This window comes from Dama dama, chromosome 12 (assembly GCF_033118175.1).
Source record: "Dama dama isolate Ldn47 chromosome 12, ASM3311817v1, whole genome shotgun sequence".
Classification (NCBI taxonomy): Eukaryota; Metazoa; Chordata; class Mammalia; order Artiodactyla; family Cervidae; genus Dama; species Dama dama.
The window spans coordinates 32,569,257-32,585,364 of NC_083692.1; the positions used below are offsets into that span (position 1 = coordinate 32,569,257).

General features: G+C 38.1%; 1 protein-coding gene and 1 long non-coding RNA gene across 5 annotated transcripts in view; one reads left to right on the forward strand and one right to left on the reverse strand.

Annotated features, from left to right (window-relative positions):
- The window catches only part of ARID4A (AT-rich interaction domain 4A), a 63,830-nt gene extending 51,434 nt beyond the window's left edge, over positions 1-12,396 (reverse strand). For both annotated transcript variants that reach the window (XM_061156964.1, XM_061156962.1), the window contains exons 1-5: positions 12,240-12,396; positions 11,086-11,142; positions 9,197-9,307; positions 6,838-6,903; positions 5,591-5,681 (exon numbers count right to left, since the gene is read on the reverse strand). In XM_061156964.1, coding sequence (XP_061012947.1) covers positions 5,591-5,681; positions 6,838-6,903; positions 9,197-9,307; positions 11,086-11,091 — 274 coding nt within the window. In that variant the 5' untranslated portion in view covers positions 11,092-11,142; positions 12,240-12,396. The remainder of the gene's footprint in view (positions 1-5,590; positions 5,682-6,837; positions 6,904-9,196; positions 9,308-11,085; positions 11,143-12,239) is intronic.
- Positions 12,397-12,795: 399 nt separating this feature from the next.
- LOC133066172 (uncharacterized) overlaps positions 12,796-16,108 on the forward strand; it is a 36,165-nt gene continuing 32,852 nt past the window's right edge. For all 3 annotated transcript variants that reach the window (XR_009695099.1, XR_009695098.1, XR_009695097.1), the window contains exons 1-2: positions 12,796-12,982; positions 14,036-14,093. This is a non-coding gene — a long non-coding RNA (uncharacterized LOC133066172). The remainder of the gene's footprint in view (positions 12,983-14,035; positions 14,094-16,108) is intronic.

The following is a 16,108-nucleotide window of genomic DNA, read 5'->3' on the forward strand; positions in this document are numbered from 1 at the left end:
TATTATTAATGTAAGTATGCTAAAAAATGAAACCTAAAAGTTCCAATTTTCCTTAATGCCTACCCTATAATACAGTAGCAAAAATGATGACAATGGACACATACGTATACACATATATACCACATATATACCACAGTTAGGACACAGAGGTGTGAGGAAGGAAAATGCGGGTTTAAGACCAATCACTAATATGAAATTTATGGAACAAAATCTTTTTCACAATTTTTATTGTTAATCAACAGCAGCCTCAAATAAAAATGCCCTGATGAGAAATTTCAACAATTTAATATTATGAGTTCTTTTTTTAAATATACACATTGAAATCTATCTAATTTTTAAAGAAAAAAATTACTTTCACTTCAGCATACTTTATCATGGTTAGAAATGACATAAAAACAAAAGACAACAGTGGTACAAACAACCATTGTACAGTTTTACCTAGGAACCCTTCCAACTTCAAGTGAAACAGAGAAGCAGTTTAAGAACTTTTTTTAATTCATAAAACTATACAAAGATATGTATTTGAATACTTTATACAAGTCTGTTGAGCCACATAATTTCTCAAGATGTTCTAAAAGATAAACAGAAAACCCAACAATATAGTGGACCTGTTTAATCAGGACATCCTTGATTACAAAAATCATGAAGAAGTTCCATCTATCTGAAGTTTTCTCCATAACTTCCATGTTACAGGTATCATCTAAAAGAACACGTAATTTAAAGACACTGAAGAGTGACTCTGGCACTTTGATAAGAGTGAAATAATTAACTGGTGTATATAGTAAATTTAGTTTATTTTTGGTTCGAGATGAATATTACAGCATGACAAGAGAAAAAAAGCCAGAGTATAAGATTCAGTAATTATAAGGCACAAAATGTCTTATACTTGGCAAAAATGGCATGTAAATATATTATTGACTGAGTGCAAGAGAACAGTACAAAAATTATACCTGTCAGTAAATTTTATATAAATACTAAAACCTAAGTTGACGACAGTAACAAAGCTAAGACCTGATAACCTTAATCACACTAGACAAAATAATGCTAATACAAAAGGATACAAAGCCTAACCCTAAATTGTTAGAATTCAAAGAAACAAAAACAACAGGGATCCAGTCTAACTACTAAATACAAAACATCTACTGGTTATCACAGCACTGTTAAATGATGGAGAATAACTGATAACAACAACAGTAAATTAACTTTATCTATTCAAAGATACAATTGGCTATTACTTATTAATCTTCCACTATGTCCTAATCCTCACAGCAGCCTCAGCAGAGTAGGCATCACTATCTTCCTTTTATAGATAAAGAAGTCCAGCATTAGAAGGTTAATCTATGAGCTACAATTTAGTTAAGGAGGGGATCAAAATAATAATAAATAGGTACGAAGCAGAGGCATAAAATGAACACTGGTTAGAAAGTTAAGAATTCTGACTCTGATAAACAACAAAGTCGTACTGTATAGCACTGGGTACTATGTTCAGTATCCTGTGATAAACCACAATGCAAAAGGATATATACATACATATATGTAAGGGCTTCCCAGGTGGCACAGTGCCAAAGAATCCACCTGCCAATGCAGTAGATACAAGAGAGGCAGGTTTGATCCCTGGGCCAGGAAAATCCCCTGGAGGAGGGCATGGCAACCCACTCCAGTATTCTTGCCTGGAGAATCCCACGACAGAGGAACTGGGCAGCCTACAGTCCATAGAGTTGGACACAACTGAAGAGACTTAGCAATAGTAGTTACAATTAACAAAACATTTCACATAATAAATACTTTAAAATTATGGATATCCTTGGTAAAAACAATAGTTCTGTTACTTACAAAATCATTTGTGATAACTACAGATGTCACTCAGCAGCTAATATAAAAAAATTAATGAATCCGGAAACCTAAGAAATTAATGTTCAAATGTATAACTATATTAGTAAAATATCATGGGAATGCTAAGTCTCAGAAAAAGCTATTTAAACAATGGGTTAAAGTCTATCACAGGACTGAAGAGATGTTACTTAGTACTTTTTTTGTTAGTGAAACTTTTCTAGTCAGTGGAATGACCACTTGGCTTTGAAAACATTCTGTCGTTGACTTTGGTTATAACAAATTTGTCTTAAGTGAAGTGACAGTCACTCAGTTGTGTCCGACTCTTTGCGACCCCATGGACTATACAGTACATGGAATTCTCCAGGCCAGAATACTGGAGTAGGTAGCCTTTCCCTTCTCCAGTGGATCTTCCCAACCCAGGGATCAAACCCAGGTGTCCCGCATTGCAGGCTCCAGCTGAGACACCAGGGAAGCCTTGTCATAAGAGGTTCTAATCAAATTAAAAGCCCCTAAAGCCTAGAGAACATTCTACAAAAGTCAGTTCATTCACCAGTTTAATCTTAAACCTCCTCTACTCCTTTAACTTAGAATTTCCATGAGATATGATAAAACTGATATGCAGAACAATAAGTACAAGGTATGAAAAAATCCCAAATCTTAAAAAACATGCTACAAAAATAAGATTTAAAAAGATTTTAGTGTTAAACTTGATATATGACCTACGTACATTTATATATAAATTAAAGCAAACAGCAACTACTTCCTTTACATTTTGCTTGTTTTTCAGTTTCCCTCACATTTTCCTTATTTTTCAAATAAGTGTGTTATTTTTATATTCTAAAAAAGCAAAGGAACAGTTATAGAATGTCTCACTGACAGTTGTATTTGGCAGGATTTTTGATATCTCCTGAATGACTGGACAGATTAACAATACAATTACATACATTCCTTATCTTTAATGCAAGGATAAGAACTGCCAAATGAATGAACTATGCTACAAAGGCAGTGTCTTATTATAGAAGAGGAGATATTTACAAGTCTCAACCCCCCCCCCCCCCAAAATCCATGAACTGGTGTTATTCATCATTCAACACTTAGAGGGCAAGGTAATATTACATTTTTTTTAATTGAGTTATGGTAGATTCATAATCTCTTTAAAAATTTATTAAGTTATAATAGGAAAAATTAATACCTATATTATATAAAGAGTCAATATTACCTTCTCAGATAACTTTTTGGTAACTAATGATTATAATCATTTTATCCTATTTGATCCAAACTAGTAGTGTGGTATCCCCTTTTGTTTCATTTTTTAATAGTTTGACATAATTTCAAGTTCCTTTAAAACCAAAAATATCATTGAGAACATTAATAACACTTTTGTGTAACTTTCTGATTCTACCTATGTTAACACTTTGCTAAAAATCAGAAATCAAGAAAAATTACAAAAGAATTTAATCCAACTGATAAGTAGCCACCTAATCAAAAATACACAAAGTCTGTGATCCATGAGAGATCACACATTTTATTTTGCCATCTTCTAACTCTGATCCTTCTTTATGTGGTCTGCATACTTCAATATCTAAACACTCTTTATAGCAGAGTGCTACATTGAATCTCCTTAAGAGAACAGTATCTCTTTCCATCTTAAAATTTTTTGATCATTGTGTCTCATTACACAGATGTAAAAATCTTATTTTGCATTTTTCTCCCAAATTAGTTTCTGTTTCAACAAATGTGGCCTGTTTTCGTAACTATGTACTACCTGCATTAGATTCACCCAATGTGCTCATAAAAGAAATTCTTGGGTTGCCATCCTAGACATGCTAAATTGGAGAGACCTGGAGTCCTCAAATTCTCACTTTCTTTTAAACTAGCACCATGTGAGTCGTATGTACACTGTTTAATACATGAATCATATGCAATTAAGATTCTAAGCTCTTGGAGAAAAAAAATTATACTATTTCTTCTGTAATTACCTGTCACAGAAAATCACCACAGAGAATGCTCAGTATCAACTAGTTTTTTTAAGTATTAATACTAAAATGCCATTCACATAAAGGATAGAAATTGTTATCCATAATTGAAGTATTATTCTGGGGCGCAGAAGTCCAAAAAGTGAAAACCTGAAAAAAAGTATTGCTTCTGTAGAAGCTGAGCATTATATCATTAAAACTTCACTAGCACTGTGACTGTAACCTTGATATTGAGTACCAAATAGGATGTACATTAGTATCTGAACATGCATCATATAATGTCCCATGCTTCTGCACCCATCAACTCCTTTAATTTTTACCACTGCTTTATTTAATACAGCAAAATTGCATCTACCTAATCTATGAGAGTTAACTTTAAGCTTAGTTTTAAATCTCAAACAACTATCAATAGCCACAACTAACCCTCCTAAAAATATAGAGTTCAGAATAATAGCACCATTGTAAACCAACATCAACTTCTAAGAGGTCTAAGAATAAAAACGGTTAGAAAATAATAGATACATAGAACAGATTGCTACTATTAATAAAGGCCACAGCATAAGACACAGAAGTACAATTTTCAATTAAAGATTGTTCTTCACATCTCTGAGCATCAGCTAGAGATGAATGATTTTTATCCAAAGCAATAAATCAAGTAAACTAAAAATAAATCTAAAGGGTCATTTCTTTTCCTTCTGCAGGGAAACCACAATATTATAATTACATCTTTTATACCAAGACATACATGTAAAAACAAAACAATGCCACAGATGTTCAGTGTGAAGCCAAGGATTGGAAGATATCTGCAGGACTGTGTAGTTTCAAAGTACTGAAAGGAGACTTGGAAATACTAATTGTTGTTATTCTCATCAGCACAATGACAGCAACTACGTGAGTACTATATTTAGGTTTCCATTTACATGTATTGTGACACTTGTTGCTACTCACTAAAGTTTTTTTAAAGTCAGCATAAGCTTATGCATGAAACGTTAAAAATGTATTTACATATATTGTTGTTTAGTCGCTAAGTTATGTCCAACTCTTTTATGACCCCATGGACTGTAGCCCACTAGCCTCCTCTGTCCATGGTATCTCCCAGCCAAGAATACCACAGTGGGTTGCCATTTCCTACTTCGAGGGATTTTCCCGACCTAGGGATCGAACCTGTGTCTCCCATACTGGCAGGCAGATTCTTTACTGGCAGGGAATGACCCAGCAGCATATTTATCTTTTATATATATATATATTTTATATCTTTCTAGAAAGATGTTAAGAGTCTTGACTACATTGAAAATCAAAAATTAAGCTATGATCATCTAGGCTTGAATCTACTCTGGCCAGGACTTTTTCAGTCTGTGAATTCCATGGTAACATCTGTATTACCCTTATATAAAACAGGCAGCAATACAATAAAAGACTGCAACTATGCAATTTTAATTCCAGAAAAGTTTAAAAGTCTGATGACTAAGTTGTACTGACTTTTCTAAAGGAAGAAATATAACCATAGAGTTTAATTTTCTTGAAGGGAAATATCAAGATAACCTAAAAAAGCAGTACACTCTTCGATCAAATAACCCTAAATGGCCAAGTTACTGTAAAGAGATAATTCATACTTACCATCAAGGTGTCATTAAAATTTTACCCATCTATATCAAGTAAATTGACAAGAAAAAGTACATATTTCTCTGCCAACATAATGTTTCAATGTATTTACAAAACAGAGGGATATATATGAAATCCCCCAAATTAAATCCTTCCTATTAAATTACTTAACTACTTACCCACAGTATACCAACTAGCATCTGTCAACTTGCTGATAACAGCTTCCTGAAAGGATCCATCAGATGTCCTTGTTTCAACAATAGCTCCAACCTAAAACATAAAATCAAAATTTCATCATCAAATTTAAATAAACTAAATCACTCCTACCAATCATATAACTGGGTAAAAAATATATCTATTTGTGGTAAGTCTACCTTATATTCCCAGAGATCTTTATCATTTATAGTGCTCTAACGTTTATCATGCAGTTCCAGCCCCAAAATACTGAGGCTTATGTAAGATAGTTATTATTACCCCATTTTATACATTGGAAATTGTGGCTCAGGAAGAGAAAATAATCTGCAAAGAGTTCAGGATGAGAACCCAGTCTTTTAAGTCTTATTTCAGAGCTTTTTTTACTATATCATATTGCCTATAAGAAAACTGTGGAGTATAAGAACCAAAAACCATAAAGATAATAAAAATAACTTCAATTTTCCTTCATAGAAATATTGACTATTGGATTCAGCATTTATATTTAAGGGACCTTTTAGATAAAGTTTCACCTGGATACAGAGAGATGGACCAACTGAACTTCTTTCAGTTTCCAGAGCTTTGTATATCAGATATTAACTGAAGTGGTACTTTGACATAACAAAGATTTATAACATAAACAAATGGGCAGACATGGATGGAAAACGTAATGTAGGTATTGATTAAATTGAATTATTAAGTCAACATAGTTTACTTGGTAAGTCTGAACAACAGAACATTCAGACTTATACTAGTATAGCACAGTTAACAAGTTAAACCTCTGTGGTAACAATATGAAAAACAAAGTATGCAATCCAAGAAACCAAAACAAAAAGCAGTGAAACTCATATTCATATGTATTATAATACTCTTCTTAAAGACATTTAACATTCTTAACCTAAGGATACAGACATTGTTAATGTCATAATTTATATCAACTATACAACACCTCTGGAGGAGGAAATGGCAACCCACTCCAGTACTCTTGCCTGGAGAATCCCACAGACAAAGGAGCCTGGCGGGCTACAGTCCACGGAGTCGCAAAGAGTCGGACAAGACTGAGCGACTCACACACACACACACATACATGCACACGCACACACACACAACACACCTCATTTGTATTGCTGTTTTCTAATAACACAAAAGTGTATTCACACATGTAAAATTCAATAAATCACTGTGTGAATTTATGACTAATCGTTTTAGATTTTAAACTATACAAAATACGTACTCTTAAAGGACCTTTTACTTGGTCATCTTGCACCAGTTGCGTAGTATTATCCTGTTTCAGGAGTACCTAAAAAACATTTTTGCACAAGAGTTCACATGTTACTTTTAAAATAATATATTTATGGTAACACTGTAACAAAAATGTCTTTAATCTATGCTTTCTTAGCATCTTGTGGTTACTTCTGGTATGATACTTATTACATTGTCTTATGTTTGTTTTTATTGTCTCTTCCATTAACTGTGAGCTCCTTGAGGGCTAGAATCCTCTTTAATCACTGTATCTGCAGCAGTTAGCAAGTATCAATGCATATCATAAGCACCTAATAAATATTTGCAGAATTAACTATACAAGATTTATAACCTGTATATTTATAACCTGTATAACCTTATAATTGCCTTAATTTCTTTTTATCAACTAGTCATAAAAGTTCACATCATCACCAAGTATATTACCCCAAAAAATAAAAACAGTATCAAACTTTATCCCCTATATGCAAGGTAAACAAATTAAAAACAGACATTTTCTGGTCCTTTATAAAATAAACCTAAATAGTAATATGATAAGCAATTTAGTCACAAATAAGTGTTCCTTTCTACTACAGATAATCCTACATATATAACTTGTTCTATTAAGAGAGAGGGACTTCCCTGGTAGCTCAGACAGTAAGGAATCTGCCTGCAATACAAGAGACATGCAGGAGATATGGGTTCGATCCCTTGGTTGGGAAGATCCCCTGAAGGAGGGCATGGTCACCCACTCCAGTATTCTTGCCTGGAGAATCCACTGGACAGAGTAGCCTGGCAGGCTACAGTCCATGGGGTCGCAAACAGTTGGACACGACTGAGCCCCTAAGCACAGCACATTAACAGAGAAGGTTGATGGGAGAGGGAAACTGAAAGGGAACAAGTACCCAATAAGGAGAAACTTCAAATTCTAGGTAATTTATGTATGATAAGACCTCCCAGAACAAGCATGGTATTGATTTTAAATTCAGTAAGTTAATCTATAAAGAGCTATGATGCTAACAATAAGTTAAAATTCTCAAAAGAATTCCAAGCAAATATTTGGTAAGCAGATCCTGTATAGCTGATATTGGGGGGAAAAAAAAAAAAACGGATATAATGAAACAAGAAATAAATGAATGTCAAATGATAGCCTAATAATACGTGAGAAAAGTTTCACCATCAGATGAAAATTTAAACAGAAAGTTTATAATAATAATAGACAAATCTATCTGTCCATCACACAAATCTCATTCTTCTAGTTCAATGGTTCTCAAACTTCAACATGCATCAGAAACACCTGGGGGCTTGTTAGGACACAATCATTGGACCCACCCTCAGAGTTTCTGATTCAGTACGTCAGGGGTAGGGACCTGAGAATTTGCATTTTAAACAAGTTCTTAGGCGAGGCTGATGATGCTGGTCCTGGACCCACTGTTCAATCATTTATTCAACACATTTTAAGCACCCACTATGTAGAAGGTACTAATCTAGGTATTCCAAACAGAACAAGACAATTTCTCCTCTCACAGTGCTTAATTTTTGTAGGAAAGCAAATTGCAAAACTGAAAGGAGATCATGATCCAATGAATAACAGTAATAACAATACTTGTTATCGAAAGGCACAGCCCAAGATCTAGAACACATCAAATCTCTTTGGCATACTATCAAAAAGGACTTCTATGAACTTTATTATACAGCTCTAGAATGTTAAAAATGTTTATAATAAGCATGGATTACTTCTGTAGTCTAAATAACTAAGATTATTAAAAACATTTTATAGAAAAATTACTTGGAGGAAACATAAAAATGATACTAGTATTTCTGAGGTAGACTATTGGTTTTACTCCTTCGGTACTTTTCTATATTTCCAAATACTGTACAGGAATAAGTAACTGTTTTTCTGGCCATAAAAGCATCTTAAAAATAGAATTCTTTTTTTTTTTAAATAGAATTCTTAAATCATTTTTAATGCTGTCTTGAAATTATAATTTCCACGATTTTGTTTTTAGTAATCTACTGCTTTTTCTAGCCACCTGAAATTGCCTCTACCAAAATAATAAGAAAGGAAAGAACAGATTATAGCCACCACAAACAGGAAAGATCCAAATAATGGGAAGTACCATGAGTACAATATTTTCATAGCAGCAGTTTGGAGTAATTTCTCATTTTGAGTTCTTTATTTCCCAGTTCCTAAAGTGCCTTTCCTACAGTTTTGTATATAACAGTTATTCACATACTAATGATTCAGTAAGCAAAGTAGTGATTCAATAAATAAAGTGTTGATTTGCAGTCTCCTCACCTCTAATTCTCTTCCACTGAGTTAATAAAGCTGTTGTATTAGAAAGAAAAATTACCTTAACTTTTACCAGCCTTTTCACAGTCTTAATTTTGGCCTCACAGAAGGCACCTCGGTACTTGGCACTGACATCAGTCCCCACTGTCAGGTAGGCAGGCTCATCCGCCGCCTGAAGAAAGAAAGATCAAATAGGAAGGTCACTGCTGTTCTCCCCAACCCCAAGTCTCATTGAAAGGTTTCATATTTCAAGTAGTAGGAACTCTAACATTATTGGCTTATTAATATCATTAATAATTTGAAAAATATTCCTAAAGCACTTTGTTAGCAATCCTTTACTTAATAAACTATATCTTGATAACATAAAACATTTTAAGTTGTAACTATAAAGTATCAGTAGGGAAATATAATGTATTCTCATCCAGGTACAAAATGATTCAACAATTTTACAATATATTTAAGAGATGAAAAAATTTAAGAATCCAGAAAAAGTCTATTTATATTCTCTCATAGAATTTTAAGTTATTCACTTATGGCCTCCTGAAAATTTTATTTTCAACTTAAAAGAAATATGCTATTAAAATTAATACTAACAAATACAGAATTAAATGTTTAATATAGTTACATAAAGGCAACATCTTGGATACACTGTAACAGTATAAATAATGAAGCTAATCTTTTTGACAAAGAGAACATTATTTAGAAAAATCATTGGCTAAGTGCTGCATTTTAGAGCTTCAAGTCTAAATTATCTGATTAATGCAGAGATGTGAACTGATAGTAGTAGTACCAAGTTTATCACACTAATTTTGGTATATATTTTTTTTAAGTTTCAGAAAGAAATATCTGCTTTCAGCAAATGGTCTTGATCAGAATGATACATTGAAAGATGTGAGAAATATCATTCCTCCATTCATTTTAATCTTGATAGTAACAGAATGATTGCTATCTCAATGTCACTTCACCAACTTTTTTCAAAAGTTAAGTATATGCATACAAATTCAATTCAACATTGCTAAGTGCAACGGTGACAGTGTACAATTTAGAGAAATACTTTCAAGTAGAAAATGATTTTTCATTCTATTTTCCCAACTAACATTAAAGAAGGTACACTGTCACGTCAAAACTTCAAGGAGATAGGAAAGCAAGAGGAAGTTTGGGAAAATACTGTATTTCAGAGTTCACTATACTGAAAACAGTAAATGAGTAAGAAATCAAATTTAAAGTTAGTGCATTTATGAATAATGCAAATTGATGAGAAATACTTTTTGCAAATAACTATCTGACCTGAAACATTCAATGCCTCAGAACTACAGGTTGATATACCCTCCTTTCCCTTTAAACATCACAGGATGTCTGCAATATCAGATGTTTTCAGAAGAATTTTTTTTTTAGGTTGGGTATATGTTTAAAATATTTACTATAAGTACTGAACTGAAATTAAGTGTTATTAGTTATGATAATAATATACAAAATTTAGTTTTGGTTCACCTTCAAATATATTCTAGCCACAAAATTTCACTTTATCCCCAGAAGAAATGGTATGTCCCTAACACAATACACACATTCCTTCTTTAGAAAATCTCATTGGCACTGGGGAAGAAAAAAAATTCAAAAAATCCCCCAAAGAACCAAAGCAGGACAAAAGCTTTACTTCTGCAAAGGTTGCTGCCAACACAGGAAGTGTTTAAAAATACTAGCCCAATGGACAACAATGGAAGGGCTGCAGCAGCCTTTCCAAAGTGCTAACTGCTTCGGAGAGGGGCCAAACTGACCGCATTTAGACACAATGATCATCTCTTACCCATTCAACACGTCCTCATTTTCAGAAAGCTCTGCTTAGTAGAGGAATCAATTTTGAGTAGCCAAAAAAATGACATTCCATAGCACCAGCCTCACGACAGGCAGTGTCCAGGGCACGAGGTTCCGAGCAGCGTCGACTCCACTTACCTTCATTTTCACTGGCGATCTGTGGGGTTCCAGCTCAACGAGCTATCTTCTCCGTCGCTATAACCAAGGGGAGGAGAAAGACAGGCACAGAATCAGTCAACGGAGGGGAGCGACCCGGGGAAAGAAAGTAAACAAACGCCAGCGGGGAGGGGCAGAACCCTCACCAGGGAAGGGATAAGATCCCCTCCGAGGGCAGCCAGGACGCAGGAGCCGAGAGGGCGGCGAGAACCCCACCGGCGCCAGAGGGCAGCGGGTTCCGCCGCGGAGTTCGCCAGCGGCCCACCGCGCCCCCGCCTTGCTAGCCACTTTGACCCGGAATGCTCAACTCAGTGCCCCCGGACGGGTTGCTCCGGAGAAGGGCAGAGCGCCGTTTGGGCTTCTCCGGGCCCCTCGCAGGCGCGGTCGCTCAGCCTTCTCTCGGCCGCCCCCCGGATACCCCGACTTCGGCCCGCGCCCCGCCTCCGCCGCTCGGCCCCCTCGGCCCGCCCCGGGCCCGCGGTGGCGGCAGCGGAGTGTCACGGCGCCATTGCTCTCCTTCCTCCGCTCTGCACCATGTCAGGAAGGAGAAGCGCTTCTTCACCCAATGGGGCAGGGGCCGTGGCCTTCAGCCTGGAGGCGCGCGAGGGAGGGAAGACCCGCGAGGGGGAGAGGGCTGGGAGAGGGGGGGCGGAGAGGAGGAGGGGAGGTGGCCCGGACAGGGTGTGGGAGGGGAGGGGAGCTGCACAGCGGCAGCCGCCGCCTCCTCCCCGCGCCCGCCTCAACTTTTTGTACAGCCCAGAGCGGTACCAGCCATCAGCCCCCCGGGTCCTGCCACGGACTCCACCCGGGAGGACGCACCGCGGAGTTGGGGGCCGGCTCCCCTAAGCAGTCCGCTCCTCGCCTCGCGGAAGCAAACTTAGCGGCGCGACCAGCCCCACAGCCATTTTCCCGGGGAACCTGGGGAAGCGGCCGAGGAGGTTGCTGCGGAGGCTGTTCTTGCAGTTGCTGCCGCTGCTCCACGTCTTGCCCCTTCCCCGGTGCTGACCGCCCCGCTTGCCAAGCATCCCCCTCCCCACCTCCTAAGCTTCCAACTGCACCGGGACCCCGGGCAGCAGCGCCAGCTGCTAGTGCCGCTTGGTCCACTCAGTACCCTCGCTTCCCTTCTCCCCACCTACCAACTGTGGGTGAAGTGCGCGCTGTCAGCTCCCGAGTCCTCCGCCCCGCTGACCCCCGTGGGCCCCCGTCCGGGAAGCACCACTCCCGGCCGCGGCGGCAGTTCCTGCGCCGGGTTCCCCACTCGCCCGATTTACTGCCACAATCCACCAAATAACAAGCTGTTGAGCAGACTCGCTTCTACACGAACTCCTATTGGCTGCTCATGACGCCGAAGAGTTTCGGATTGGAGTTCGCTACCTGCCGTCCTCATTGGATGTAGCTCTGAAACTTCACGGATTGGTGCGAAAAACAGCAGGTAGGACATCTTCCACTTGTGATTGGCTGTCTCCGAAGACTAATGTTACTGGAGAATCAGGTAGTGAGTAAGCAAGTCCTGAAAAATGATTGGTAAAGACGACTACGGATGTGCTCGACTGAGCACTGATTGGTCAATTGAGGGGTCAGGAAGAGCAGTGCGGCACGAGGATTGGCGGTGGAGTGTCCCATGGAAACCGAACCCGGAGCTGCGGCCAGGACTTGCACGGGGGCGGGGCAGGGTCTTTCCAAGGCGCCTGCGCTGAACCAGCTTCTCGGCGCCATTTTGTCTGGGCAGAGGTGGCCGCAGCTGTATCGCATTTTATGTTTCTGGCGAGAGGAGAGCGGAATCTTTATCCCGTGAATTCATTTAACTGCGGCAGCCACCCGGCGATTCCTCCAGGACAGCACCCAGTGAAGGTCGGAAGAGTCTGGATCTCTCAGAAAGGTCAGTTGAAAGCGGTGGTTGTCCGGTGGACTGGGGGATGGCGCAGCTCTAGCGGCACCGGCACCGGAAGTGAGGGGGCCGGGCGGCGGCCATAGCAGAGATCTCCCTGCTCCGGGGTGGGGAGCTGCTCGCGGGCGGGGATGGGGGACGGGCTGAGAGGGGGCGAGGCTTCGTCTCCCGCGGCCTCAGAGAAAGAGGCGGAGGGGACGTGCACGTCTCCTTCTCCGGGCTGACCGTTTGGGCTCCTCTCGGGAGGATGAGGGATTTCGGGATTCTGCTCATCTCAGAGCAGTGCGTCCTCCCTTTGGAAGTGGTTTCGGCAGCTTGTCGTGTTCTGCGACCAAGGGCCACCAACTGAAGGTTCCTCATCAGTTAAGATGGGACGGGGAGGGTTCTGAGCCCCATCCTGCGTGGGAAGGTGTTTCCGCGTGCTACTCAGGCGGTTAAGCAATGAAGAGACAGAATGAAACGCTGAGTTTGGGTGCTGAGGAATTCGAATTCCCTTGTTAGCACGACTCTGCTGTTCTGACCTTAGACAAATGGCTGTGCCACAGTGCACGGGGCTCACGAGCTTTTCGAAAGGAAAGAGCAGTGGATTTTCAGGGATTGAAAACACTTTAAATAAAAGGACCTCCCCCATAGGACTTTGTTAGGGAGCCATTGATTTTGCTTCATGAACAAGATCTTGTGTTCTGTTTCAGAAAACCCTCATTTGAAATGGTAGGAATAGAGTATTATTGGGCAAGTTATTTTAAATATTGAAATAATTAAGAAAATGTAAAGTATCGATAGTAATCCACGTTGACTAAATTTACTCGAGGACATCTTTACTAAAGCTGAATCAATTTTTCACTCGTAACAGTTTTTTCAGAATTATTTGTTAAGAAAATGCAATGCTCATTAGTATTTTTATTGAGTCACCTAATTACACTGATCTGAATAGCTGCTTGAAATGATTCTCATAATACTTGTTTTGAACCCTATTGTTATATTGGTGGGGCTCCAGACTAGAAAATGATCGAGTGATTTAATGATTTATTTGGGCTTTTTTAGCAGTTGGTCTGAAGAAAACAGAACAGCTCAGTGACAGATATCTGCAAGTATTCCTGAGGTGAGTACTGTAAAAATGTTTGGAATTGGGGAGAGTGCCTGGAAAGTTTTTTATGCATCAATAAGGAGAGCCATAAATAACAAAATCAAAGAGTGGTAGTTTTAAAAGTCTTTGGTCAAGGGTTCAAGTGAATCTGTGTAATTCCCTTCCTGACAGTGATACTTTAGAAGGAAGTCTTAAAGTTAGGACATGCATGAATTTGTTTACCCACTCATGCTGTTCCCATTTCTAGAAAATTAAGTACTTAATACTTTTATCAAGGAATAATATGGAAATTTTTATGATTTTTTTTCTCCATAGTTAAAAATGTAGCATATAGAAAAGATGTTTCAGTAAGAATTTGGAAGTTAACCTTTTTTTTTTTTTTTTTTTTTTAAAGGAACTTATAGATTATGTAGTACTACTCAACTTCCCCAGGGGGTAATCACCTGTAATGTCACTGCCTGACTTAAAACTTATTATCTGATCCAAATAATACCTGTGAGTGGGCATTTGGAAATTACCAAAAACACAAAAGAGAAAAAAGTGAAATGTATCACCACCACCAAAAGGTGATTATTGCAGTTTATACCGTACTTATATATTATTCAGAGAGATGTCTCTTTTTCTCTGGTTTTGTTTTACAAAATAAAGGTCATTCTGGTCATGCTCATTTTGTCATTCAAGTTTTTTTCTTTGTGAGAAATACTGGGAACATATGCGTTCATGGTTGCATAGTGTTCTGTAGGATAAATGTGCCATATTTTATGTAACCAGATCTTTTAATTTTTATAATAGCAGTAATATGTCTGAATATCCTTGTGCGTGTTTTACAAAAGATATTCTCTGAGAACTGAAGGCTATGACTAAAATTTCTATGCATCTAGGTATTTTTTGACATGCCCGATTATTTCTTTAGAATAAATTTCTAGAAGTGGAAATAAAAGGGCAAAGAAATCATACCACTGTCCATCAAAGCGTTTGCTCTTACTTTTTTTCTTGTACTTTTTCCTGTTATTACTCTCTTTCCTCTCCTGCTCCCCTTTTCTCTATATAATTTAGCTTTATTTTTGAGCTTTATCTCCTGGGTCTCTGTGTAGTCAGGTAAAATTATCAGTCTTTTGTGTCACCCATATAGTAAAATAACTGAGAATTTTTTGGACCTTAGGGGTATTTTCTTAAAATTAACTTATTTTTTTGCTCTAGTACAGTTAGGCGTTTGTACAGTGAAACATTTTGTTACACAAAAGTGACGTTTCGAGTTACTAAAAACAAACTATTTTTATAGTAGAGTTAGTTGAGATTAACTATGTTCCCATGTAGCCTTCCTGAAAGTGAAGTGAAAGTCGTAGTTGTGTCCAACTCTTTGCAACCCCATGGACTATACAGTCCACGGCATGGAATTCTCCAGGCCAGAATACTGGAGTGGGTAGCCATTCCCTTCTCCAGGGGTCTTCCCAACCCAGGTATCGAACCCTGGTCTCTTCCTCATTGCAGGCAGATTCTTTACCAGCTGAGCCCCCAGGGAAGCCCAGGAATACTGGAGTGAATAGCCTATCCCTTCTCCAGCAGATCTTCAAGATCCAGGAATTGAACTGGGGTCATTCCCAGGTGCTTTTGCACTCATAGGACCTTCTGTGTGCCTCTCTCATCACGTTTAATCACTGTTACATTACCCTACCTGATACAGTATATGTATGCTATCACTATTTCTTATGAATCTTTATGTACTTTTATATAGGAAACGTGAAATAAGCAGACTTACGTTTTCTTTAACAGTAATTCTCTGCTGAAAATTTGTATTTTACCAGTGCTGGCTTAACTTTCAAATTTTTTTAATGTTTCAGATACCTGATTTAATACTGAGTTGAATGGTAATTGCTCATGTAATAAAGATTTAGAGAACCATTAAGAATAGTTATTCATGACATTTGTCTCTTTTTTTTTTTAAGATTTTATGATACTTCAGTGGAAGGTAACTAGAGGTGAATATTAACTGAACACTTATAAATCATCTCAGGAATAAATGAAAGAAA